Genomic DNA, 27620 nt, shown 5'->3' with positions numbered 1-27620 from the left:
GAGGTGGTCGGGTAGCAACGCCAGGCTGTACCTCTGTCAATCCGGACAGCAGGCTTGATCGTGATGGTGAGGATAGGGACAGGGCCATAGCATAGATATGGAAAGAGGCATCATCATTGTATCTGTGCCATCTGTACATTAAAAACTGTAATATCTAATGTTGTGGCTGAACGATGACATGAATAAAATACAGCTGGCGGGGTTTACCCTGCATCGGCAAGATAGAACAGCCGCCTCTGGTAAGACAAGTGGTGGCGGTCTGTATATATTTGTAAACAACAGCTGGTGCACGGAGTCTTGAGGTTTTGCTCGTGATAAACTGTAGACCACACTATTTACCAAGAGAGTTTTCATCTATATTCTTCGTAGCTGTCTATTTACCACCACAAACCGATGCTGGCACTAAGACCGCACTCAATGAGCTGTATACGGCCAAAAGCAAACAGGAAAAATGCTCATCCAGTGCTCCTAGTGGCCGGGGACTTTAATGCAGGGAAGTTGAAATCAGTTTTACCTCATTTCTATAAGCATGTTAAATGTGCAACCAGAGGAAGAAAAACCCTAGACCACCTTTACTCCACACACAGAGACGCATACAAAACTCTCCCTCGCCCCCCATTTGGCAAATCTGACCATAATTCTATCCTCCTGATTCCTGCTTACAAGCAAAAACTAAAGCTGGAAGCACCAGTGACTAGATCAATAAAAAAGTGGTCAGATGAAGCAGATGCTAAGCTACAGGACTGATTTGCTAGCACAGACTGGAATATGTTCCAGGATGGAGTACACCACATCAGTTACTGGCTTCATCAATAAGTACATCGATGACGTCGTCCCAACAGTGACTGTACGTACACCTATGTGAGAATGCTATTCATTGACTGCAGCTCAGCGTTCAACACCACTAAGCTAAGGACCCCGGGACTAAACACCTCCCTCTGCAACTGGATCCTGGTGGGCCACCCCCAGGTGTTAACACATCTGCCACGCTGATCCTCAACACGGGGGCCCCTCGGGTGCATGCTCAGTCCCCTCCTGTACTCCCTGTTTACTCATGACTGCATGGTCAGGCACGACTCCAAAACCAGGCACGACAAAACCTATTCCCCCTCAGGAGAATAAAAAGATTTGGCATGGATCCTCAGATCCTCAAAAAGTTTGACAGCTGCACCATCGGGAGCATCCTGACTGGTTGCATCACCTCCTGGTAAGACAGCTGCTCGGCCTCCTCGGCCACACTACAGAGGGTATTGTGTATGGCCCAGTACATCACTGGGGCCAAGCTTCCTACCATCCAGGACCTCTATACCAGGTGGTGTCAGAGGAAGCCCTAAAAATGGTCAAAGACTCCAGCCACCCTAGTCATAGACTGTTTTCTTTGCTACCACAAGACTCCTGAACAGCTAATCAAATGGCTACCCAGACTATTTGCATTGTGTGTGTCCCACCTTTTATGCTGCTGCTACTCTCTGTTTACTATCTATGCATTGTCACTTTAGCTCTACCTACATTCACATATTACCTCCATTACCTCGACTAACCTGTGCCCCCACACACATTTTTTACTTATCTATTTTTACTTAACACTTATTTTTCTTAAAACTGCATTGTTGGTTGAGGGCTTGTAAGTAAGCATTTCACTGTAAGGTCTACACCTGTTGTATTCGGCACATGTAACAATGGCGGTGTTCTATTCTGGTCAGAGCCAGTTTGTGCTGTTCTGTGAAGGGAGTAGTACACAGCATTGTACGAGATCTTCCGTTTCTTAGCATTTATCACATGGAATAGTCTTCATTTCTCAGAACAAGAATAGATTGATGAGTTTCAGAAGAAAGTGTTTTGTTTCTGGCCATTTTGAGCCTGTAATCGAACCCACAATTGCTGATGCTTCAGATACTCAACTAGTCTCAAGAAGAACAGTTGTATTGCTTCTTTAATCAGAACAACAGTTTTCAGCTGTGCTAACATAATTGCAAAGCGGTTTTCTAAGGACCAATTAGCCTTTTCAAATGATCAACTTGGATTAGCTAAGAACACAGGAGTGATGGTTGCTGATAATGGGCCTCTGTACGCCTATGTAGATATTCCATTTTTAAAAATGGCCATTTCCAGCTACAATAGTGATTTACAACATTAACAATGTCAACACTGTATTTCTGATCAATTTGATGTTATTTTAATGGATGAAAAATATGCTGTGGGGTGGCATTTCTTTGGGGGGCCGCACAGAACTCCATGTGCTCGCCAGAGGTAGCCTGACTGCCATTAGGTACCGAGATGAGATCCTCAGACCCCTTGTCAGACCATATGCTGGTGCGGTTGGCCCTGGGTTCCTCCTAATGCAAGACAATGCTAGACCTCATGTGGCTGGAGTGTGTCAGCAGTTCCTGCAAGAGGAAGGCATTGATGCTATGGACTGGCCCGCCCGTTCCCCAGACCTGAATCCAATTGAGCACATCTGGGACATCATGTCTCGCTCCATCCACCAACGCCACATTGCACCACAGACTGTCCAGGAGTTGGTGGATGCTTTAGTCTAGGTCTGGGAGGAGATCCCTCAGGAGACCATCCGCCACCTCATCAGGAGCATGCCCAGGCGTTGTAGGGAGGTCATACAGGCACGTGGAGGCCACACACACTACTGAGCCTCATTTTGAATTGTTTTAAGGACATTACATCAAAGTTGGATCAGCCTTTAGTGTGTTTTTCCACTTTAATTTTGAGTGTGACTCCAAATCCAGACCTCCATGGGTTGATACATTTGATTTCCATTGATCATTTTTGTGTGATTTTGTTGTCAGCACATTCAACTATGTAAAGAAAAAAGTATTTAATAAGAATATTTCATTCATTCAGATCTAGGATGTGTTATTTTAGTGTTCCCTTTATTTTTTTGAGCAGTGTATATGTATACCAATCCTATTATAGAATAATAGTAGAATAATAGTGAAGACATCAAAACTAAGAAATAAAACATATGGAATCATGGAACCAATTTATCTTTCAACAAATAGAGTTTTGATTTTAGATTCTTCAATGTAGCCACCCTTTGCCTTGATGACTGCTTTGCACACTCTTGGCATTCTCTCAACCAGCTTCATGAGGTAGTCACCTGAAATGCATTTCAATTAACAAGTGTGCCTTGTTAAAAGTAAATTTTGGGAATTTCTTTCCCTCTTAATGCGTTTGAGCCAATCAGTTGTGTTGTGACAAGGTAGGGGTGGTATACAGAAGATAGCCCTATTTAGTAAAAGACCAAGTCCATATTATGGCAAGAACAGCTCAGATAAGCAAAGAGAAACGACAGTCCATCATTACTTTAAGACATGAAGGTCAGTCAATATGGAAAATGTATAGTATAGAAATGCAGTAAATGAACCTTGGCTACAGCCCTGCCTATGATATTATACTAAACAAAAATATAAATGCAATATGCAACATTTTCAACGTTTTTATTGAGTCACATTTCATATAAGGATATCAGCCAATTGAAATAAATAAATTAGGTCCTAATTTATGGATTTCACGAGACGTGAGAATACAGATAGGCATCTGTTGGTCACATATAAAAAATTAAGTTAGGGGCGTGGATCAGAAAACCAGTCAGTGTCTGGTTTGACCACCATTTACCTCATGCAGCACAACAATCTCCTTTGCATAGAGTTGATCAGGCTGTTGATTGTGGCCTGTGGAATGTTGTCCCACTCTTCTTCAATGGCTGTGCGAAGTTGATGGCTATTGTCAGGAAATGGAACACGCTATTGTACATGTTCATCCTGAGCATCCCAAACGTGCTCATTGGGTGATATGTCTGGTGAGTATGCAGGCCATGAAATAAGACCAAATTCTTATTTAAAATGACAGCCTACCCTCCCCTAACCCGAACGACGCTGGGCCAATTGTGCACCGACCTATGGTACTCCAGACCACGGACGGTTGTGATCCAGCCCGGGATCGAAGCAGTGATCAAACCAGGGTCTGTAGTGATGCCTCTAGCACTGAGATGCAGTGCCTTCTACCTCTGCACCACTCGGGAACCACAAATGGGGCATGGGGCCGTGCAATATCATGCTGAAACATGAGGTGATTGTGGCAGATGAATGGCACGACAATGGGCCTCAGGATCTCGTCCCGGTATCTCTGTGCATTCAAATTGCCATTGATAAAATACCATAACCCCACCGCCACCATGGGGCACTCTGCTCACAATGTTGACATCACAAAACACTCACCCACACAACGCCATACACGTGGTCTGCGGTTGTGAGCACGGTTGGACGTACTACCAAATTCTCTAAGATGACGTTGGAGGCGGCATATGGAATAGAAATTAACATTAAATTATCTGGCAACAGCTCTGGTGGACATTCCTGCAGTCAGCATGCCAATTGCATGCTCCATCATCACTTTAGACATCTGTGGCAGTGTTGCGTGACAAAACGCACATTTTAGATTGGCCTTTTATTTTCCCCAGCACAAGGTGCATCTGTGTAATGATCATGCTGTTGAATCAGATTCTTGATATGCCACACCTGTCAGGTGGATGGATTCTCTTTGGCAAAGGATAAATTCTCACTAAAAAGGATGTAAAGAAATTTCTGCACAAAGTTTGAGAGGAATAAGCTTTTTGTGCCTATGGAACATTTATGGGATATTTTATTTCAGCTCATGAAACATGGGACCAACACTTTACATTTTGAGTTTATATTTTTGTTCAGTGTAGTTAATTCACATTACGATGTATCCCAGTAAGCAAAATTACGTTGAGATGTGGATCTGGTATGCTCCGGCCGAAACGTGTTTGGGGGCGAAGCTCATATGAATAATACCCAGCATGCTTAAAATTTTGGTCACTTACCGGACGCTCTTATCCACACCGACTGACAGTCAGTGCATTGAACTAAGGTAGATAAACAACAACATCATATACTGATAAGATACTTATCTCTCTTCCCTAACAACGGGAGTCATTGTCCACAAAGCAGCATAGTGGGCTGTCTAGCTCCCACCTATCCTTTCTTTGGATTGGTGGATACATCTCATTATTTTAATACTATTTGAACATTTGATGAGGGTTGTTGACGTCAACCACCTGTATTCCAGGAAGAGATGCTCTGCTACTAGCCTCGTACCATAAATATACATAGCCATCTCGAGACAAGTTAAATCAAATCAAATGTTTACTTACAAGACCTTAACCAACAATGCAGTTTTAAGAAAATAACAACAAAAGTAAGAGATAAGAATAACAAATGATTAATTAAAGAGCAGCAGTAAATAACAATAGCAGGGCTATATACAGGGGGTACCGGTATAGAGTCAATGTGCGGGGGCACCGGTGTCGAGGTAATTGAGGTAATATGTACATGTGGGTAGAGTTATTAAAGTGACTATGCGTAGATAATAACAGAAAGTAGCAGCAGCGTAGAAGAGGTGTGGGGGGAGGGCCCAATGCAAATAGTCTGGGTAGCCATTTGATTAGCTGTTCAGGAGTCGTATGGCTTGGGGGTAGAAGCTATTTAGGAGCCTCTTGGACCTAGACTTGGCACTCCGGTGCCGCTTTCCGTGCGGTAGCAGAGAGAACAGTCTATGACTTGGGTGGCTGGAGTCTTTGACCATTTTTAGGGCCATCCTCTGACACTACCTGGTATAGAGATCCTGGATTATCCTTGGTCCCAGTGATGTACTGAGCCTTACACACTACCCTCTGTGGTGCCTGCAGTCAGAGGCCGAGCAGCTGCCATACCAGGCAGTAATGCAACCCGTCAGGATGCTCTCGATGGTGCAGCTGTAGAACCTTTTGAGGATCTGAGGACCAATGCCAAATCTTTTCAATCTCCTGAGGGGGAATAGGTTTTGTAGTGCCCTCTTCACGTGTGCTTGGACCATGTTAGTTTGTTGGTGATGTGAACGCCAAGGAATTTGAAGCTCTCAACCTGCTCCACTACAGCCCTGTCGATGAGAATGGGGGCGTGCTCGGTTCTCCTTTTCCTGTAGTCCACAATCATCTCCTTTGTCTTGATCACATTGAGGGAGAGTTTGTTGTCCTTGCACCACACGGTCGGGTCTCTGATCTCCTCCCTATAGGCTGTCTCATCGTTGTCGGTGATCAGGCCTACCACTGTTGTGTCGTCAGCAAACTTAATGATGGTGTTGGAGCCGTGCCAGGCCGTGCAGTCATGAGTGAATAGGGAGTACAGGAGGGGACTGAGCACGCACCCCTGAGGGGCCCCCATGTTGAGGATCAGCATGGCGGATGTGTTGTTACCTACCCTTACCACCTGGGGGCGGCCAGTCAGGAAGTCCAGGATCCAGTTGCAGAGGAAGTTGTTTAGTCCCAGGGTCCTTAGCTTACTGATGAGCTTTGAGGGCCCTATGGTGTTGTACGCTGTGCTGTAGTCAATGAATGTATTGATGCTTTGCCTGTTTGATGGTTCGTCGGAGGGCATAGCGGGGTTTCTTAGAAGCTTCCGGGTTAGAGTCCCGCTCCTTGAAACCATCAGTTCTACCCTTTAGCTGAGTGTGAATGTTGCCTGTAATCCATGGCTTCTGGTTGGGATATGTACGTACAGTCACTGTGGGGACGAAGTCATCGATGCACTTGTAAATGCACTGATAAACCCAGTGACTGATGTGGTGTACTCCTCAATGCCATCGGAAGAATCTCTGAACATGTTCCAGTCTGTGATAGCAAAACAGTCCTGTCGTTTAGCATCTGCTTCTTCTGATCACTTTTTTATAGACAGAGTCACTGGTGCTTCCTGCTTTAATTTTTGCTTGTTAGCAGGAATCAGGAGGAGAGAATTATGGTCAGATTTGCCAAATGGAGGGCGGGGGAGAGCTTTGTACGTGTCTCTGTGTGTGGAGTAAAGGTGGTCTAGAATTGTTTTCCCTCTGGTGCATATTTAACATATTTAACAAGAAATGAGGTAAAACTGATTTAAGTTTCCCTGCATTAAAGTCCCCGGCCACTAGGAGTGCCACCTCTGGATGAGCATTTTCCTGTTTACTTATAGGTGTATACAGCTCATTGAGTGTGGTTTTAGTGCCAGCATCGGTCAGTGTTGGTATGTAGACAGCACCTAAAAATACAGATGAAAACTCTCTAGGTAGATAGTGTGGTCTACAGCTTATGATGAGATACTCTACCTCAGGCAAGCAAAACCTCAAGACTTCCTTATATATCTTTCACTGCTATGCGGATGACACACAGCTGTACATTTCAATGAAACATGGTGAAGCCCCAAAATTGCCCTCGCTAGAAGCATGTGTTTCAAACATAAGGAAGTGGATGACGGCAAACTTTCTACTTTTAAACTCGGACAAAACAGAGATGCTTGTTCTAGGTCCCAAGAAACAAAGAGATCTTCTGTTGAATCTGACAATTAACCTTAATGGTTGTACAGTCGTCTCAAATAAAACTGTGAAGGACCTCGGCGTTACTCTGGACCCTGATCGCTCTTTTGAAGTACATATCAAGACCATTTCAAGGACAGCTTTTTTACATCTACGTAACATTGCAAAAATCAGAAACTTTCTGTCCAAAAATGATGCAGAAAAATTAATCCATGCTTTTGTCACATCTAGGTTAGACTACTGCAATGCTCTACTTTCCGGCTACCCGGATAAAGCACTAAATAAACTTCAGTTAGAATCCTGACATGATGACTCCTTGCTGTCCCCAGTCCACCTGGCCATGCTGCTGCTCCAGTTTCAACTGTTCTGCCTTACTATTATTTGACCATGCTGGTCATTTATGAACATTTGAACATTTTGGCCATGTTCTGTTATAATCTCCACCCGGCACAGCCAGAAGAGGACTGGCCACCCCACATAGCCTGGTTCCTCTCTAGGTTTCTTCCTAGGTTTTGGCCTTTCTAGGGAGTTTTTGATAGCCACCGTGCTTCTACACCTGCATTGCTTGCTGTTTGGGGTTTTAGGCTGGGTTTCTGTACAGCACTTTGAGATATCAGCTGATGTACGAAGGGCTATATAAATAAATTTGATTTGATTTGATATCGTGCCCCAGCTGTTGTATCCATAAATGCATAGGCCCCCGCCCCGTGTGTTACCAGAGGCTGCTGTTCTATCATGCCGATAGCGTGTATAACCCACCAGCTGTATGTTCTTAATGTCGTCGTTCAGCCACGACTCGGTGAAACATAAGATATTACAGTTTTTAATGTCCTGTTGTCAGGATAAACCTGCTTTCAGTTCGTCCCACTTATTTTCCAGCGATTGAACGTTAGCTAGCAGGATGGAAGATTCGCCACTCGTCGCCGGTTCCTCACAAGGCACCCTGTTCTCTTTCGCGAAATATGCGTTACCTTATCCAGCGAATAACGGGGATCTAGTCCTGGTCGGGTCTGTATAATATCCCTCCCGTCCGACTCATTAAAGAATAACTTTTCATCCAGTTTGAGGTGAGCAAATGCAGTTCTCATGTCCAGAAACTATTTTCGGTCATAAGAGACGATAGCAGCAACATTATGTACAAAGCAAATTATTGTTGATAAGACGGCAGCTTTCCCCTCCGACGCAATCATTCAAAGAATTACTCCGATATGAATCTTCTTTTCAATTAAATAAACCCCACGAGGCATTTTAGTTTTTGGTTAAACTAGACACTCATTGACCGCCATACAAAAAGTCCTTACTTGGTGGGTGAAAAAACTGAAAAACGTCACCTGCTGGAGGGAACTATATTTTGGGCTTCTCTCCTTACCTGTTACTCTCTGGCTAAATCTGCCGGGTTATCTGATGGAAGCAGCTAACATATAGCGTTTGATCATGTGCAACTATGTCAACGATTTTAATTGGCTGATGCACATTTTGAGAAGGAGACAAAGTTTAAACGTAAACTTTTGCTAATGTTCGCAAATATGTCCCCGTTCAGTTTTAGTCTTTGTCTCCATTACACAGACCCTTCAGTGACAACAAGGGAAGTTACTGAAACAAAACCCACAAATAAAACGACTGCAGATACATTTACACACCATGATTTTATTAGAGGTAGGAGGTTTTGGAAGTCAGGAAATAAATACAGGGGTGTTGATAAAGAATCTGCTTACAGTCATTCAGTGATAATTTAAAATATATATATTTTATATAACTTTCCAAGTTACAATATGTACAATACATTGAAGTGGATTACCCCCCAAAAAATGGAAACTTTTCAGAAAGCCACTTCTAAGTTTTGTTCTGATTGTATGGTTGTCCTTGAGTAAACGTTGTCCTGGTCGTTCTTAAGGAGGGCTGTTACAGGGTACCTTTGCACCGAGACACTGATCTTGGGTCAGTTTTACATTTCCCCCACTAATGATTAAGGTTATGATCGTGGGAGGGGAAGCTGATCCTAGACCTGTACCTAGGGGTAACGTCGCTACAGAGCCAACTCAGCTAGTTAGCGCTTGGAAAGCTGGTCAGCCAACCAGTCCAGTCCTTCCAACAGACCTGAGCCCTGGGTCGCACAGGTAGCCTGGACAAACCACTGAGGAGAGAGGACACAAAGTTAGTCATTAACAGGTAGCCTGGACAAACCACTGAGATGACAAACAACCAGAGTGCATTATTTAGCAAATCTGGGCTGGGATTCAATCCGAGGCGAGTTGTAGTAATCGACATTTAAAGGGATACATCAGGATTTTGGGAATGACAGCCTTTATCTACTTCCCCAGAAACAGATGAACTCATGGACACCATTTTTACATCTGAAGTCGGAAGTTCACATTCACCTCAGCCAAATACATTTACACTCAGTTTTTCACAATATATGACATTTAATCCTAGTTAAAATTCCATGTCTAAGGTCAGTTAGGATCACCACTTTATTTTAAGAATGTGAAATGTCAGAATAATATTAGAGAGAATTATTTATTTCAGCTTTTATTTATTTCATCACATTCCCAGTGGGTCAGAAATTTACATACACTCAAATAATATTTGGTAGCAATTGCCTTTAAATTGTTTAACTTGGGTCAAACGTTTTTGGGTAGCCATCCACAAGCTTCCCACAATAAGTTAGGTGCATTTTGGCCCATTCTTCCTGACAGAGCTGTAACTGGGTCAGATTTGTAGGCCTCCTTACTCGCACACACCTTTTCAGTTCTGCCCACACATTTTTTATAGGTTTGAGGACAAAAGGCTTTGAGATGGGTACTCCAATACCTTGACTTTGTTGTCCTTAAGCCATTTTGCCACAACTTTAGAAGTATGCTTGGGGTCATTGTCCATTTGGAAGACCCATTTGCGACCAAGCTTTAAAATCAAATCAAATCAAATCAAATTGTATTTGTCACATACACATGGTTAGCAGATGTTAATGCGAGTGTAGCGAAATGCTTGTGCATCTAGTTCCGACAATGCAGTAATAACGAACAAGTAATCTAACTAACAATTCCAAAAAAACTACTGTCTTATACACAGTGTAAGGGGATAAAGAATATGTACATAAGGATATATGAATGAGTGATGGTACAGAGCAGCATAGGCAAGATACAGTAGATGATATCGAGTACAGTATATACATATGAGATGAGTATGTAAACCAAGTGGCGTAGTTAAAGTGGCTAGTGATACATGTATTACATAAGGATGCAGTCGATGATATAGAGTACAGTATCTACGTATGCATATGAGATGAATAATGTAGGGTAAGTAACATTATATAAGGTAGCATTGTTTAAAGTGGCTAGTGATATATTTACATCATTTCCCATCAATTCCCATGATTAAAGTGGCTGGAGTAGAGTCAGTGTCATTGACATTGTGTTGGCAGTAGCCACTCAATGTTAGTGGTGGCTGTTTAACAGTCTGATGGCCTTGAGATAGAAGATGTTTTTCAGTCTCTCGGTATGGGAACGACATCTTCAACGCACGTTCTAATGAACTCGCACACCGAATCAGCGTATTCGTCAATGTTGTTATCTGACGCAATACGAAACATCTCCCAGTCCACGTGATGGAAGCAGTCTTGGAGTGTGGAGTCAGCTTGGTCGGACCAGCGTTGGACAGACCTCAGCGTGGGAGCTTCTTGTTTTAGTTTCTGTCTGTAGGCAGGGATCAACAAAATGGAGTCGTGGTCAGCTTTTCCGAAAGGGGGGCGGGGCAGGGCCTTATATGCGTCGCGGAAGTTAGAGTAACAATGATCCAGGGTCCTTCCACCCCTGGTTGCGCAATCGATATGCTGATAAAATTTAGGGAGTCTTGTTTTTAAGATTAGCCTTGTTAAAATCCCCAGCTACAATGAATGCAGCCTCCAGATAAATCGTTTCCAGTTTGCAGAGAGTTAAATAAAGTTCGTTCAGAGCCATCGATGTGTCTGCTTGGGGGGGGATATATACGGCTGTGATTATAATCGAAGAGAATTCTCTTGGTAGATAATGCGGTCTACATTTGATTGTGAGGAATTCTAAATCAGGTGAACAGAAGGATTTGAGTTCCTGTATGTTTCTTTCATCACACCATGTCACGTTGGCCATAAGGCATAGGCCCCCGCCCCTCTTCTTACCAGAAAGATGTTCCTTTCTGTCGGCGCGATGCGTGGAGAAACCCGCTGGCTGCACCGCTTCGGATTGCGTCTCTCCAGTTAGCCATGTTTCCGTGAAGCAGAGAACGTTACAGTCTCTGATGTCCCTCTGGAATGCTACCCTTGCTCGGATTTCATCAACCTTGTTGTCAAGAGACTGGACATTGGCGAGAAGTATACTGGGGAGTGGTGCACGATGTGCCCGTCTCCGGAGTCTGACCAGAAGACTGCTTCGTTTCCCTCTTTTTCTGAGTCGTTTTTTTGGGTCGCTGCATGTAATCCACTCCGTTACACTGGTTGTAAGGCTGAACACAGGATCCGCATCGCGAAAAACATATTCTTGGTCGTACTGATGGTGAGTTGACGCTGATCTTATATTGAGTAGTTCTTCTCGGCTGTATGTAATGAAACCTAAGATGACCTGGGGTACTAGTGTAAGAAATAACACGTAAAAAAACTAAAAACTGCATAGTTTCCTAGGAACGCGAAGCGAGGCGGCCATCTCTGTCGGCGCCAGAAGTAATCCGGGAAGTAACCCTTTAACTTCCTGACTGATGTATTGAGTTCCTTCCTGACTGATGGCGCCCCCATCTTGGGTTCGTGCTGTAGGGGAAATCTTTGTGGGCTATACTCAGCCTTGTCTCGGGATGGTAAGTTGGTGGTTGAAGATATCCCTCTAGTGGTGTGGGGGCTGTGCTTTGGCAAAGTGGGTGGGGTTATATCCTGCCTGTTTGGCCCTGTCCGGGTGTATCGTCGGACAGGGCCACAGTGTCTCCAGACCCCTCCTGTCTCAGCCTCCAGTATTTATGCTGCAGTAGTTTATGTGTCTGGGACTAGGGTCAGTCTGTTATATCTGGAGTATTTCTCCTGTCTTATCCAGTGTCCTGTGTGAATTTAAGTATGCTCTCTAATTCTCTCTCTTTTTTTCTCTCTTTCTTCCTTTCTCTCTCTCCAAGGGCCTGAGCCCTAGGACCATGCCTCAGACCTACCTGGCCTGATGACACCTTGCTGTCCCCAGTCCACCTGGTCATGCTGCTGCTCCAGTTTCAACTGTTCTGCCCTCAGCTATGGAACCCTGACTTGTTCACCGGACGTGCTACCTGTCCCAGACCTGATGTTTTCAACTCTCTTGAGATAGCAGGAGCGGTAGAGATACTCTGAATGATTGGCTATGAAAAGCCAACTGACATTTAGTCCTAAGGTGCTGACCTGTGGCACCCTCGACAACCACTGTGATTATTATTATTTGACCCTGCTGGTCATCTATGAACATTTGAACATCTTGGCTATGTTCTGTTATAATCTCCACCTGGAACAGCCAGAAGAGGACTGGCCACCCCTCATAGCCTGGTTCCTCTCTAGGTTTCTTCCTTGGTTCTGGCCTTTCTAGGGAGTTTTTCCTAGCCACCGTGCTTCTACAACTGCATTGCTTGCTGTTTGGGGTTTAAGGCTGGGTTTCTGTAGAGCACTTTGTGACATCTGTTGATGTAAGGAGGGCTTGATAAATACATTTGATTGATTGATTGAGATGTTGCTTCAATATATCCACATCATTTTTCTTCTTCATAATGCCATGTATTTTGTGAGGTGCTGTCACGTTCTGACCTTAGTTCCTTTGTTTTTGTCTTTGTTTTAGTATGGTCAGGGCGTGAGTTGGGGTGGGCAGTCTATGTTTGTTTTTCTATGTTGGTTTTTGAGTTCGGCCTAGTATGGTTCTCAATCAGAGGCAGCTGTCAATTGTTGTCCCTGATTGAGAATCATACTTAGGTAGCCTGGGTTTCACTTTTGGTTTGTGGGTGTTTGTTTCCGTGTGTGTTGGGATGGTGTTCTTTGGCTTGCAAGCCTCTCTCTTTTTCCTCCAAACATAACGATTGGTCATTATGACCAAACAGTTCTATTTTTGTTTCATCAGAGCCGAGGACATTTCTCCAAAAAGCACGATCTTTGTCCCCATGTGCAGTTGCAAACTGTAGTCTGGCTTTTTTATGGCGGTTTTGGAGCAGTGGCTTCCTTGCTGAGCGGCCTTTCATGTTATGTCGATTTAGGACTCGTTTTTACTGTGGATATAGATACATTTGTACCTACTTCCTCCAGCATCTTCACAAGGTCCTTTGCTGTTGTTCTGGGATTGATTTGCACTTTTCGCACCAAAGTACGTTCATCTCTAGGAGACAGAACGCGTCTCGTTCCTGAGCGTTATGACGGCTGCGTGGTCCCATGGTGTTTATACTTGCGTACTATTGTTTGTACAGATGAACATGGTACCTTCAGGCGTTTGGAAATTGCGCCCAAGGATAAACCAGACTTATACAATTTTTTTCTGAGGTCTTGGCTGATTTCTTTAGATTTTCCCATGATGTCAAGAAAAGAGGCACTGAGTTTGAAGGTAGGCCTTGAAATACATTGACTCAAATGATGTCAATTAGCCTATCAGAAGCTTCTAAAGCCATGACATCATTTTCTGGAATTTAAAGGCACAATCAACTTAGTGTATGTAACTTCTGACCCACAGGAATTGTGATACAGTGAATTATAAGTGAAATAATCTGTCTGTAAACAATTGTTGGACAAATTACTTGTGTCATGCAAAAAGTAGATGTCCTAACCGACTTGCCAAAACTATAGTTTGTCAACAAGAAATTTGTGGAGTGGTTGAAAATGAGTTTTAAAGATTCCAACCTAAGTGTATGTAAACTTCCGACTTCAACTGTGTCTATGCATGCAATTTGAAAAATGTTGCTCATTAGCATTAGCGCAATTACTAACTATTGTTAGCGCAATGACTAAAAGTCTATGGTAACTGCTGGCATGGTAACAGCTAGCATGCTAGTGTATACCATAGACTTCCAGTCATTGCGCTAACGCGAGTTAGAATTGGCTCGCAAAACCTTAGAGACTCTAGATAGTCATACTTACAGGAGTATTCATTTGAAGTTTCCTCAGTCCCAGTTTATTTGTGATGTCACTGACAGACATGGCGTTGGGAAGGTCCTGTTTGTTGGCGAACACCAGCAGAACTACATCTCTCAACTGGTCCTCTTCAAGCTGTGGGTCAACAGCAAAGAACACAGGGAATCAGAACAGCCACAGTACTGACTGAGTTATTACACTTTTCTCTGTAATGTTGCATCGTGTGTGGAGGATCAATGACACAGAACACAGGGAATCAGAACAGTCACATTAAACAGGTAAACACTCTCTCCTATCTCTATTAGAACAGTCATATTACTGTATTATTACATTCCTCGTAGGGAATCAGAAAGATCCCATTATACTGTTACTACGCTCCTCTCCGGTGGCCAAGAGCAAACTTAAGAGTTGCTATAGGAAAGTGTGGAAATATTAATGGAAGGACAGATAACTCACCATGTTCTGTAGTTCCTCTGTAGCATCATTTATCCTCTCAGGATCGTTGCTGTCTACCACAAATATAAGACCCTGGATGAAGATATTGGAACACAGACACATGCTTTTAAGGAATGAGGAAAATTGGAATTGGAATTTGAGATCATTTTCTGAATTGACTGGATTTGAAACGATCCCATAGTTAAGGCTATTAGGGTTAGGATACCTGAGTGTTTAAGCGAGGCTGTTAGGGTTAGTTGAGGCTGTTAGTTTAGGTTTCTTAGGGTTAGGCTTAGTTGAGGCTGTTAAGGTTAGCTGAGGTTGTTAGGGTTAGGCTTAGCTGAGGCTGTTGAGGTTAGGTGAGGCTGTTAGGGTTAGGGTTAGTTGAGACTGTTAGTTTAGGTTTATTAGGGTTAGGCTTAGCTGAGACTGTTAGGGTTAGTTGAAGCTGTTAGGGTTATTTGGGGATGTTCAGGTTAGTTGAGACTATTAGGGTTAGTACTACCTGTGTGTTCTGGTAGTAATGCTTCCACAGAGGTTTGATGACGTGCTGACCACCTACATCCCACACCGTGAAGCTGATGTTCTTGTACTCAACCGTCTCCACATTGAACCCTATGGTGATCAGCACAAAGGACATTCAGCTATGCTCTGTCTAGCAGCGCTGGGTCAAATACATATAAGAAGCAAAAGTTGTCAATCAGTGGATATAGCCTATATATCAATCAATGCTTACCAATAGTGGGGATAGTGGTGACAACTTCTCCAAGTTTTAGTTTGTACAGGACTGTGGTCTTCCCTGCAGCATCTAACCCAACTGTAGGAACAATATGGATCATTTTAAAACCTAAGTAATATGAATAATAATCATATAATAATAAGCCTATGTCAAATCAATCAAAAAAGTAAGTGTTATAACACATTGTAACAAATACATTGCAACATTGTAATAATAACACAATGACATTAACAATATTGGAAATAAGTCTTACCCATCAGAATTCTCATCTGTTTTTTCTCGAAGAAACGAGAGAAGAGTTGCGAAACCATAACACCCATTATTGCTACAAAAATATATGTTTTGCTTTTTCAAATAATTCGAAAGGAATGAAATCTGCAGCAGCCTATCTCGCTCCTCAAACAATTCTGCAGGGGTAGACAGCAGCACACACTGATTTATACGAATGGTTTGCATTGCGCTGCTTATATAGTCTACTCAGCCACATGTGTAACGGGACACCAACACAGAGCACTGTCATTTCAGCCTGGTCACACAGGTACAACAGTCAATCGACTGCGACGATTCCTCTCTACACGTTTCATCCACGTCACTTTCACTTTGTTGACCTCGGAATACAGGAAGTTGTAATGTTTCTCATGTGTAGAGATATAATCTTATTGGTCTAAAAGGCTGCTATTCATTCTCTGTTAACTAAATGTTGTCTGAAGATAAAGCCGATGTCACACGAAGCAACCTGTACAGCAAATGTTGTTGCTGGCAACAGAGTTGCATCTGGGTTGCTTCGTGGGTCAATTTCAATCGCGTTTGAATTGCTTCGTGTATCAGCAAAATCGCTTTAGATCATGACACTTGCTACTTACATCTGCAACAGAAATTGCTTCCAGGTTGCTTCGTGTGAGTGACATCGGCTCTAGAGAGAAAGAGGTCTACTCCTGTGTTAGTGTGTGAATTTCACAATGCTCTCTATTCAAGCAAATCAACAGAGAAAGAAACTGTGATGAAATAAAGACAAACCATCTAGATCCTAGTGTCCTGTTTATTCACATAAAAATACTTTCTCGAAATCTAAAGGCACAGCCCAGATTTGTGCCAATGTCTTAAGTAGTAGAACATGCTATTACTTCAAACTCGTAAAAGTGACAAGCTAACACGTTTTTATTTTCGTCTTAAACTGTTTTATGTCGAACAAGTGCCTTTGACTTGACGGCCTCCACATTCGCAGTTCGGCGCGAAACAACCGTTAAACCCGATGACGTTTGTTGATCACTCTAACCCAATCGCTTATCAAAATGGCATAAATCATGGCCAAATGTGTAGATTCGCGGGGAAAAACACAGTGTCAAATGCGACAAGAATACCATGTAATCTTTCAAGTTTCGAAGTAGTTTTACGAATAATTTATACAGAAAAACAAAACATACACAAACTCACCTTTTTATAAACATTTGTGTCACTTCTAGTCTATTCTCTGAGCAGATAAGGGAGTTGACCTTTGCCTAGGTCTATTAAACTGACAGACTTTAAAACATGGATAAAACAAACTTCCAATAAATAATCAAAGTCGATCTGTAACACTTAGAAGGTTGAGATAATATGATATAATGTAATTCCTTATAATACAATGACAAAGAAAACATTTGTATATTTTTTTAATTTAGCAAACGTTTTTAAAAAAGGTACTCAGACCATTTACTCAGTACTTTGTTGAAGCACCTTTGGCAGTGATTACAGCATCGAGTCTTCTTGAGTATGACGATACTACACTGGGATCGTGTAGTGCTGTTGAAATTGAAGTATCTGAACATCCAAGAGCTCACAACCGTATACTCTTACAATCAATACTTTCATGTTAAGGCTATATACTGTAGTTTAAATGTTTTTATATAACATACTGTTTATTTAATCAAGGGATGATGCTGTCATACATTCTCCATGCAATTGTGAGGTCCTACCTTTAGATGTCGATATTGTATTGTTAAAATGTTCGCAAATATGTCCCTGATGAGTTTTAGTCTTGGTCTCCATTACACTGCAGTGATGATGAGGGAAATTACTGAAACAATTGTCTTGTATTTGTTGTTTCTGAATTGTTACTCTTCCATCTGCACAGTGACCACACCCACAAAGAAAACGACTGCAGATACATTTAAACACATCATTTTATTAGAGGTAGTGAGGAATTGGAAATCAGGAAATAAATACAGGGGGTTTGATAAAGAATCTGCTTACATTCAATCAGTGATACAATTATTTTAATATAAAACATTAATAACTTTACATGCTACAATATGTGCAATACATTAGAAAAAATATTTTTTAAATGGAAACTTTTCAGAAAGGCACTTCTAAGTTTTGTTCTGATTGTATGGTTGTCCTTGAGTAAACGTTGTCCTGGTCATTCTTAAGAAGGGCTGAGCGCAGTTGTTATAGCGTGAATTTGCTCCTAGACACTGATCTTGGGTCAGTTTCCCCACTAATGGTTAAGGTTATGATCGGGGGAGGGGAAGCTGTTCCTAGACCTGTACCTAGGGGTAACTTCACTCCGGAGCCAACTCAACTAAGTTAGCGCTTGGAAAGCTGGTCAGCCAACCAGTCCAGTCCTTCCAACAGACCTGAACCCTGGGTTGCACAGGTAGCCTGGACAAACCACTGAGGAGAGAGGAAAAACAGTCAGTCATTAAAACAGTCAGTCATTAACAGGTAGCCTGGACAAACCACTGAGATGACAAACAATCAGAGTGCATTATTTAGCAAATCTTGGCAGTGATTCAATCCGAGGCACGTTGTAGTGTTTGACATTTAAAAGGATACATTGGGATTTTGGGAATGACGCCCTTTATCTACTTCCCCAGAGTCAGTTTTAAGAAAGTTGCTCGTTAGCATTAGCGCGATTGCTAACTCGTGTTAGCTCAATGACTGGAAGTCTATGGTAACTGCTAGCATGGTAACAGCTAGCATGCTAGTGTATACCATAGACTTCCAGTCATTGCGCTAACGCGAGTTAGAATTGGCTCGCAAAACCTTAGAGACTCTAGATAGTCATACTTACAGGAGTATTCATTTGAAGTTTCCTCAGTCCCAGTTTATTTGTGATGTCACTGACAGACATGGCGTTGGGAAGGTCCTGTTTGTTGGCGAACACCAGCAGAACTACATCTCTCAACTGGTCCTCTTCAAGCTGTGGGTCAACAGCAAAGAACACAGGGAATCAGAACAGCCACAGTACTGACTGAGTTATTACACTTTTCTCTGTAATGTTGCATCGTGTGTGGAGGATCAATAACACAGAACACAGGGAATCAGAACAGTCACATTAAACAGGTAAACACTCTCTCCTATCTCTATTAGAACAGTCATATTACTGTATTATTACATTCCTCGTAGGGAATCAGAAAGATCCCATTATACTGTTACTACGCTCCTCTCCGGTGGCCAAGAGCAAACTTAAGACTTGCTATAGGAAAGTGTGGAAATATTAATGGAAGGACAGATAACTCACCATGTTCTGTAGTTCCTCTGTAGCATCATTTATCCTCTCAGGATCGTTGCTGTCTACCACAAATATAAGACCCTGGATGAAGATATTGGAACACAGACACATGCTTTTAAGGAATGAGGAAAATTGGAATTGGAATTTGAGATCATTTTCTGAATTGACTGGATTTGAAACGATCCCATAGTTAAGGCTATTAGGGTTAGGATACCTGAGTGTTTAAGCGAGGCTGTTAGGGTTAGTTGAGGCTGTTAGTTTAGGTTTCTTAGGGTTAGGCTTAGTTGAGGCTGTTAAGGTTAGCTGAGGTTGTTAGGGTTAGGCTTAGCTGAGGCTGTTGAGGTTAGGTGAGGCTGTTAGGGTTAGGGTTAGTTGAGACTGTTAGTTTAGGTTTATTAGGGTTAGGCTTAGCTGAGACTGTTAGGGTTAGTTGAAGCTGTTAGGGTTATTTGTGGATGTTCAGGTTAGTTGAGACTATTAGGGTTAGTACTACCTGTGTGTTCTGGTAGTAATGCTTCCACAGAGGTCTGATGACGTGCTGACCACCTACATCCCACACCGTGAAGCTGATGTTCTTGTACTCAACCGTCTCCACATTGAACCCTATGGTGATCAGCACAAAGGACATTCAGCTATGCTCTGTCTAGCAGCGCTGGGTCATATACATATAAGAAGCAAAAGTTGTCAATCAGTGGATATAGCCTATATATCAATCAATGCTTACCAATAGTGGGGATAGTGGTGACAACTTCTCCAAGTTTTAGTTTGTACAGGACTGTGGTCTTCCCTGCAGCATCTAACCCAACTGTAGGAACAATATGGATCATTTTAAAACCTAAGTAATATGAATAATAATCATATAATAATAAGCCTATGTCAAATCAATCAAAAAAGTAAATGTTATAACACATTGTAACAAATACATTGCAACATTGTAATAATAACACAATGACATTAACAATATTGGAAATAAGTCTTACCCATCAGAATTCTCATCTGTTTTTTCTCGAAGAAACGAGAGAAGAGTTGCGAAACCATAACACCCATTATTGCTAAAAATATATATGTTTTGCTTTTTCAAATAATTCGAAAGGAATGAAATCTGCAGCAGCCTATCTCGCTCCTCAAACAATTCTGCAGGGGTAGACAGCAGCACACACTGATTTATACGACTGGTTTGCATTGCGCTGCTTATATAGTCTACTCAGCCACATGTGTAACGAGACACCAACACAGAGCACTGTCATTTCAGCCTGGTCACACAGGTACAACAGTCAATTGACTGCGACGATTTTTCTCTACACGTTTCTTCCACGTCACTTTCACTTTGTTGGCCTCGGAATACAGGAAGTTGTAATGTTTCTCATGTGTAGAGATATAATCTTATTGGTCTAAAAGGCTGCTATTCATTCTCTGTTAACTAAATGTTGTCTGAAGATAAAGCCGATGTCACACGAAGAAACCTGTACAGCAAATGTTGTTGCTGGCAACAGAGTTGCATCTGGGTTGCTTCGTGGGTCAATTTCAATCGCGTTTACGTTGTTTCGTGTATCAGCAAAATCGCTTTAGATCATGACACTTGCTACTTACATCTGCAACAGAAATTGCTTCCAGGTTGCTTCGTGTGAGTGACATCGGCTCTAGAGAGAAAGAGGTCTACTCCCGTGTTAGTGTGTGAATTTCACAATGCTCTCTATTCAAGCAAATCAACAGAGAAAGAAACTGTGATGAAATAAAGACAAACCATCTAGATCCTAGTGTCCTGTTTATTCACATAAAAATACTTTCTCGAAATCTAAAGGCACAGCCCAGATTTGTGCCAATGTCTTAAGTAGTAGAACATGCTATTACTTCAAACTCGTAAAAGTGACAAGCTAACACGTTTTTATTTTCGTCTTAAACTGTTTTATGTCGAACAAGTGCCTTTGACTTGACGGCCTCCACATTCGCAGTTCGGCGCGAAACAACCGTTAAACCCGATGACGTTTGTTGATCACTCTCACCCAATCGCTTATCAAAATGGCATAAATCATGGCCAAATGTGTAGATTCGCGGGGAAAAACACAGTGTCAAATGCGACAAGAATACCATGTAATCTTTCAAGTTTCGAAGTAGTTTTATGAATAATTTATACAGAAAAACAAAACATACACAAACTCACCTTTTTATAAACATTTGTGTCACTTCTAGTCTATTCTCTGAGCAGATAAGGGAGTTGACCTTTGCCTAGGTCTATTAAACTGACAGACTTTAAAACATGGATAAAATAAACTTCCAATAAATAATCAAAGTCGATCTGTAACACTTAGAAGGTTGAGATAATATGATATAATGTAATTCCTTATAATACAATGACAAAGAAAACATTTGTACATTTTTTTTTTTTAGCAAACGTTTTTAAAAAAGGTACTCAGACCATTTACTCAGTACTTTGTTGAAGCACCTTTGGCAGTGATTACAGCATCGAGTCTTCTTGAGTATGACGATACTACACTGGGATCGTGTAGTGCTGTTGAAATTGAAGTATCTGAACATCCAAGAGCTCACAACCGTATACTCTTACAATCAATACTTTCATGTTAAGGCTATATACTGTAGTTAATTTTTTTAAATATAACATACTGTTTATTTAATCAAGGGATGATGCTGTCATACATTCTCCATGCAATTGTGAGGTCCTACCTTTAGATGTCGATATTGTATTGTTAAAATGTTCGCAAATATGTCCCTGATGAGTTTTAGTCTTGGTCTCCATTACACTGCAGTGATGATGAGGGAAATTACTGAAATAATTGTCTTGTATTTGTTGTTTCTGAATTGTTACTCTTCCATCTGCACAGTGACCACACCCACAAAGAAAACGACTGCAGATACATTTAAACACATCATTTTATTAGAGGTAGTGAGGAATTGGAAATCAGGAAATAAATACAGGGGGTTTGATAAAGAATCTGCTTACATTCAATCAGTGATACAATTATTTTAATATAAAACATTAATAACTTTACATGCTACAATATGTGCAATACATTAGAAAAAATATTTTTTAAATGGAAACTTTTCAGAAAGGCACTTCTAAGTTTTGTTCTGATTGTATGGTTGTCCTTGAGTAAACGTTGTCCTGGTCATTCTTAAGAAGGGCTGAGCGCAGTTGTTATAGCGTGAATTTGCTCCTAGACACTGATCTTGGGTCAGTTTCCCCACTAATGGTTAAGGTTATGATCGGGGGAGGGGAAGCTGTTCCTAGACCTGTACCTAGGGGTAACTTCACTCCGGAGCCAACTCAACTAAGTTAGCGCTTGGAAAGCTGGTCAGCCAACCAGTCCAGTCCTTCCAACAGACCTGAACCCTGGGTTGCACAGGTAGCCTGGACAAACCACTGAGGAGAGAGGAAAAACAGTCAGTCATTAAAACAGTCAGTCATTAACAGGTAGCCTGGACAAACCACTGAGATGACAAACAATCAGAGTGCATTATTTAGCAAATCTTGGCAGTGATTCAATCCGAGGCACGTTGTAGTGTTTGACATTTAAAAGGATACATTGGGATTTTGGGAATGACGCCCTTTATCTACTTCCCCAGAGTCAGTTTTAAGAAAGTTGCTCGTTAGCATTAGCGCGATTGCTAACTCGTGTTAGCTCAATGACTGGAAGTCTATGGTAACTGCTAGCATGGTAACAGCTAGCATGCTAGTGTATACCATAGACTTCCAGTCATTGCGCTAACGCGAGTTAGAATTGGCTCGCAAAACCTTAGAGACTCTAGATAGTCATACTTACAGGAGTATTCATTTGAAGTTTCCTCAGTCCCAGTTTATTTGTGATGTCACTGACAGACATGGCGTTGGGAAGGTCCTGTTTGTTGGCGAACACCAGCAGAACTACATCTCTCAACTGGTCCTCTTCAAGCTGTGGGTCAACAGCAAAGAACACAGGGAATCAGAACAGCCACAGTACTGACTGAGTTATTACACTTTTCTCTGTAATGTTGCATCGTGTGTGGAGGATCAATAACACAGAACACAGGGAATCAGAACAGTCACATTAAACAGGTAAACACTCTCTCCTATCTCTATTAGAACAGTCATATTACTGTATTATTACATTCCTCGTAGGGAATCAGAAAGATCCCATTATACTGTTACTACGCTCCTCTCCGGTGGCCAAGAGCAAACTTAAGACTTGCTATAGGAAAGTGTGGAAATATTAATGGAAGGACAGATAACTCACCATGTTCTGTAGTTCCTCTGTAGCATCATTTATCCTCTCAGGATCGTTGCTGTCTACCACAAATATAAGACCCTGGATGAAGATATTGGAACACAGACACATGCTTTTAAGGAATGAGGAAAATTGGAATTGGAATTTGAGATCATTTTCTGAATTGACTGGATTTGAAACGATCCCATAGTTAAGGCTATTAGGGTTAGGATACCTGAGTGTTTAAGCGAGGCTGTTAGGGTTAGTTGAGGCTGTTAGTTTAGGTTTCTTAGGGTTAGGCTTAGTTGAGGCTGTTAAGGTTAGCTGAGGTTGTTAGGGTTAGGCTTAGCTGAGGCTGTTGAGGTTAGGTGAGGCTGTTAGGGTTAGGGTTAGTTGAGACTGTTAGTTTAGGTTTATTAGGGTTAGGCTTAGCTGAGACTGTTAGGGTTAGTTGAAGCTGTTAGGGTTATTTGTGGATGTTCAGGTTAGTTGAGACTATTAGGGTTAGTACTACCTGTGTGTTCTGGTAGTAATGCTTCCACAGAGGTCTGATGACGTGCTGACCACCTACATCCCACACCGTGAAGCTGATGTTCTTGTACTCAACCGTCTCCACATTGAACCCTATGGTGATCAGCACAAAGGACATTCAGCTATGCTCTGTCTAGCAGCGCTGGGTCATATACATATAAGAAGCAAAAGTTGTCAATCAGTGGATATAGCCTATATATCAATCAATGCTTACCAATAGTGGGGATAGTGGTGACAACTTCTCCAAGTTTTAGTTTGTACAGGACTGTGGTCTTCCCTGCAGCATCTAACCCAACTGTAGGAACAATATGGATCATTTTAAAACCTAAGTAATATGAATAATAATCATATAATAATAAGCCTATGTCAAATCAATCAAAAAAGTAAATGTTATAACACATTGTAACAAATACATTGCAACATTGTAATAATAACACAATGACATTAACAATATTGGAAATAAGTCTTACCCATCAGAATTCTCATCTGTTTTTTCTCGAAGAAACGAGAGAAGAGTTGCGAAACCATAACACCCATTATTGCTAAAAATATATATGTTTTGCTTTTTCAAATAATTCGAAAGGAATGAAATCTGCAGCAGCCTATCTCGCTCCTCAAACAATTCTGCAGGGGTAGACAGCAGCACACACTGATTTATACGACTGGTTTGCATTGCGCTGCTTATATAGTCTACTCAGCCACATGTGTAACGAGACACCAACACAGAGCACTGTCATTTCAGCCTGGTCACACAGGTACAACAGTCAATTGACTGCGACGATTTTTCTCTACACGTTTCTTCCACGTCACTTTCACTTTGTTGGCCTCGGAATACAGGAAGTTGTAATGTTTCTCATGTGTAGAGATATAATCTTATTGGTCTAAAAGGCTGCTATTCATTCTCTGTTAACTAAATGTTGTCTGAAGATAAAGCCGATGTCACACGAAGAAACCTGTACAGCAAATGTTGTTGCTGGCAACAGAGTTGCATCTGGGTTGCTTCGTGGGTCAATTTCAATCGCGTTTACGTTGTTTCGTGTATCAGCAAAATCGCTTTAGATCATGACACTTGCTACTTACATCTGCAACAGAAATTGCTTCCAGGTTGCTTCGTGTGAGTGACATCGGCTCTAGAGAGAAAGAGGTCTACTCCCGTGTTAGTGTGTGAATTTCACAATGCTCTCTATTCAAGCAAATCAACAGAGAAAGAAACTGTGATGAAATAAAGACAAACCATCTAGATCCTAGTGTCCTGTTTATTCACATAAAAATACTTTCTCGAAATCTAAAGGCACAGCCCAGATTTGTGCCAATGTCTTAAGTAGTAGAACATGCTATTACTTCAAACTCGTAAAAGTGACAAGCTAACACGTTTTTATTTTCGTCTTAAACTGTTTTATGTCGAACAAGTGCCTTTGACTTGACGGCCTCCACATTCGCAGTTCGGCGCGAAACAACCGTTAAACCCGATGACGTTTGTTGATCACTCTCACCCAATCGCTTATCAAAATGGCATAAATCATGGCCAAATGTGTAGATTCGCGGGGAAAAACACAGTGTCAAATGCGACAAGAATACCATGTAATCTTTCAAGTTTCGAAGTAGTTTTATGAATAATTTATACAGAAAAACAAAACATACACAAACTCACCTTTTTATAAACATTTGTGTCACTTCTAGTCTATTCTCTGAGCAGATAAGGGAGTTGACCTTTGCCTAGGTCTATTAAACTGACAGACTTTAAAACATGGATAAAATAAACTTCCAATAAATAATCAAAGTCGATCTGTAACACTTAGAAGGTTGAGATAATATGATATAATGTAATTCCTTATAATACAATGACAAAGAAAACATTTGTACATTTTTTTTTTTTAGCAAACGTTTTTAAAAAAGGTACTCAGACCATTTACTCAGTACTTTGTTGAAGCACCTTTGGCAGTGATTACAGCATCGAGTCTTCTTGAGCATGACGATACAAGCTTGGCACACCTGTATTTGGAGAGTGTCTCCAATTCTTCTCTGCAGATCCTCTCAAGCTCTGTCAGGTTGGATAGGGAGCATCGCTGCACAGCTATTTTCAGGTCTCTCCAGAGATGTTCGATCGGGTTCAAGTCTGGAATCTGGCTGGGCCACTCAAGGGCATTCAGAGACTTGTCCCGAAGCCACTCCTGCATTGTCTTGGCTGTGTGCTTAGGGTCGTTGTCCTTTGGGAAGGTGAACCTTCACCCCAGTCTGAGGTCCTGAGTGCTATGGAGTAGGTTTTCTTATGGATCTCTCTACTTTGCTCTGTTCATCTTTCCCTCAATCCTGACATGTCTTCTAGCTCATGCAGCTGAAAAACATCCCCACAGCATGATGCTGCCACCACCATGCTTCACAGTAGAGATGGTGCCAGGTTTCCTCCAGAGTTGATGCTTGGCATTCAACAAAATAGTTCAAGCTTGGTTTCATCAGACCAGAGAATCTTGTTTTTCATGGTCTGAGAGTCCTTTAGGTGCCTTTTGCCAAACTCCAAGCAGGTTGTCATGTTTCTTTTACTGAGGAGTGGCTTCTGTCTGGCCATTTAACCATAAAGTCCTGGTTGATGGAGTGCTGCAGAAATGGTTGTACTTCTGGAAGGTTCTCTCATCTCCACAGAGGAACTGTGGAGCTCTGTCAGAGTGACCATTAGGTGTTTGGTCACCTCCCTGACCATCAGATTTTTTGGTCACCTCCCTGACCAAGGCCTTTCTCCCCTGATTGATCAGTTTGGCCGTGCGGCCAGCTCTAGGAACAGTTTTGGTGGTTCTAAAATTCTTCCATTTAAGAATGATGGAGGGCACTTTGTTCTTGGGGACCTTCAATGCTGCAGACATTTGTTGATACCCTTACCCAGATCTGTGCCTCCACACAATCTCAAAACTTTGAGGACAATTGCTTCGACCTCATGGCTTGGTTTTTGGTCTGACATGCACTGTCAACTGTGGGACCTTATATAGACAGGTGTGTGCCTTTCTAAATCATGTCCAATCAATTGAATTCACCACAGGTGGGCTAAGTTGTAGAAACATCTCAAGGATGATGAATGGAAACAGGATGCACCTGAGCTCCAATTTGAGTCTCATAGCTTATGCTATAGCTTATGCTACTTATTGCTTATGTCAATAAGTTATTAATTTTTATTTTTATTAAAATGTATAAAATGTTAAACCTATTTTTGCTTTGTCATTATAAGGTATTGGGTGTAGATTGATGAGGATAAAATTACATTTAAGAATAAGGCTCTAACTTAACAAAATGTGGACAAAGTCAAGGGGTCTGAATACTTTCCGAATGCACTGTACGTAGGCCTTCTAATAATTACCGAAACAACACTGTGGTGAGGCCATGTCTGTTTCAGTTCAGGAAAACTATACAAAATACCTTTTACTTGCCCCAAAAAGACAAATGGGACTGAGAGATTCTTCTCCCACACTGTAAAGTTTCATCCTCGGATAGTCATCATTTTACATCTCCCTCAGTGAAATTGAAGCCCACAGTGTAGAGACGTCAATTCAACGTCTTTTCCATGTTGGTTCAGCGTAATTTAATTGAAATTATGTGGAAACAATGTTGATTCAACCAGTGTGTGCCCAGTGGGAGATATCTATCTCAGCACAATGCTGTTTCTTGGAAAATAAGCCAGCAAGCACTGGGATCGTGTAGTGCTGTTGAAATGGAAGTATCTGAACTTCCAAGAGCTCACAACCTTATACTCTACAATCAATACTTTCATGTTAAGGCTATATACTGTAGTTTAAATGT

General features: G+C 41.7%; 3 protein-coding genes across 3 annotated transcripts; all 3 read right to left on the bottom strand.

Annotated features, from left to right (window-relative positions):
- Positions 1-8983: 8983 nt before the first annotated feature.
- Positions 8984-16203, bottom strand: LOC109899961 (ADP-ribosylation factor 4-like). The gene is made up of 6 exons (XM_031835355.1): positions 15865-16203; positions 15609-15689; positions 15378-15487; positions 14894-14965; positions 14444-14572; positions 8984-9490 (listed from the first exon to the last, which is right to left on the bottom strand). The coding sequence occupies exons 1-6, from the start codon at positions 15929-15931 to the stop codon at positions 9404-9406; spliced, it is 546 nt and encodes a 181-aa protein (XP_031691215.1). The 5' UTR covers positions 15932-16203; the 3' UTR covers positions 8984-9403.
- Positions 16204-17755: 1552 nt separating this feature from the next.
- On the bottom strand, positions 17756-20428 carry LOC109899959 (ADP-ribosylation factor 4). Its single transcript, XM_020495632.2, has 6 exons — positions 20085-20428; positions 19829-19909; positions 19598-19707; positions 19114-19185; positions 18664-18792; positions 17756-18263 (listed from the first exon to the last, which is right to left on the bottom strand). Exons 1-6 carry the CDS (start codon positions 20149-20151, stop codon positions 18177-18179), a joined length of 546 nt encoding a protein of 181 aa, XP_020351221.2. The 5' UTR covers positions 20152-20428; the 3' UTR covers positions 17756-18176.
- Positions 20429-21975: 1547 nt separating this feature from the next.
- On the bottom strand, positions 21976-24648 carry LOC116376184 (ADP-ribosylation factor 4-like). Its single transcript, XM_031835354.1, has 6 exons — positions 24305-24648; positions 24049-24129; positions 23818-23927; positions 23334-23405; positions 22884-23012; positions 21976-22483 (listed from the first exon to the last, which is right to left on the bottom strand). Exons 1-6 carry the CDS (start codon positions 24369-24371, stop codon positions 22397-22399), a joined length of 546 nt encoding a protein of 181 aa, XP_031691214.1. The 5' UTR covers positions 24372-24648; the 3' UTR covers positions 21976-22396.
- Positions 24649-27620: the final 2972 nt, after the last annotated feature.

This window comes from Oncorhynchus kisutch, linkage group LG11, assembly GCF_002021735.2.
Source record: "Oncorhynchus kisutch isolate 150728-3 linkage group LG11, Okis_V2, whole genome shotgun sequence".
Taxonomy (NCBI): Eukaryota; Metazoa; Chordata; class Actinopteri; order Salmoniformes; family Salmonidae; genus Oncorhynchus; species Oncorhynchus kisutch.
Note: the sequence above shows the minus strand (reverse complement) of the source record. Positions and strands in the feature narration are given on the sequence as shown.

What these genes read in the sequence shown, in the direction of transcription:
- LOC109899961 (XM_031835355.1), bottom strand. Translation starts at nt 15,931, where the DNA reads ATGGGTGTTATGGTTTCGCAACTCTTCTCTCGTTTCTTCGAGAAAAAA. An exon ending in CACCACTATCCCCACTATTG is followed by an intron (nt 15,488 to 15,608) that starts GTAAGCATTGAT and finishes TGATCACCATAG; the next exon opens with GGTTCAATGTGGAGACGGTT. An exon ending in ATTACTACCAGAACACACAG is followed by an intron (nt 14,966 to 15,377) that starts GTAGTACTAACC and finishes ATCTTCATCCAG; the next exon opens with GGTCTTATATTTGTGGTAGA.
- LOC109899959 (XM_020495632.2), bottom strand. Translation starts at nt 20,151, where the DNA reads ATGGGTGTTATGGTTTCGCAACTCTTCTCTCGTTTCTTCGAGAAAAAA. An exon ending in ATTACTACCAGAACACACAG is followed by an intron (nt 19,186 to 19,597) that starts GTAGTACTAACC and finishes ATCTTCATCCAG; the next exon opens with GGTCTTATATTTGTGGTAGA. An exon ending in AACTTCAAATGAATACTCCT is followed by an intron (nt 18,264 to 18,663) that starts GTAAGTATGACT and finishes CTCTCTCCTCAG; the next exon opens with TGGTTTGTCCAGGCTACCTG.
- LOC116376184 (XM_031835354.1), bottom strand. Translation starts at nt 24,371, where the DNA reads ATGGGTGTTATGGTTTCGCAACTCTTCTCTCGTTTCTTCGAGAAAAAA. An exon ending in ACAGATGAGAATTCTGATGG is followed by an intron (nt 24,130 to 24,304) that starts GTAAGACTTATT and finishes TTGTTCCTACAG; the next exon opens with TTGGGTTAGATGCTGCAGGG. An exon ending in CACCACTATCCCCACTATTG is followed by an intron (nt 23,928 to 24,048) that starts GTAAGCATTGAT and finishes TGATCACCATAG; the next exon opens with GGTTCAATGTGGAGACGGTT.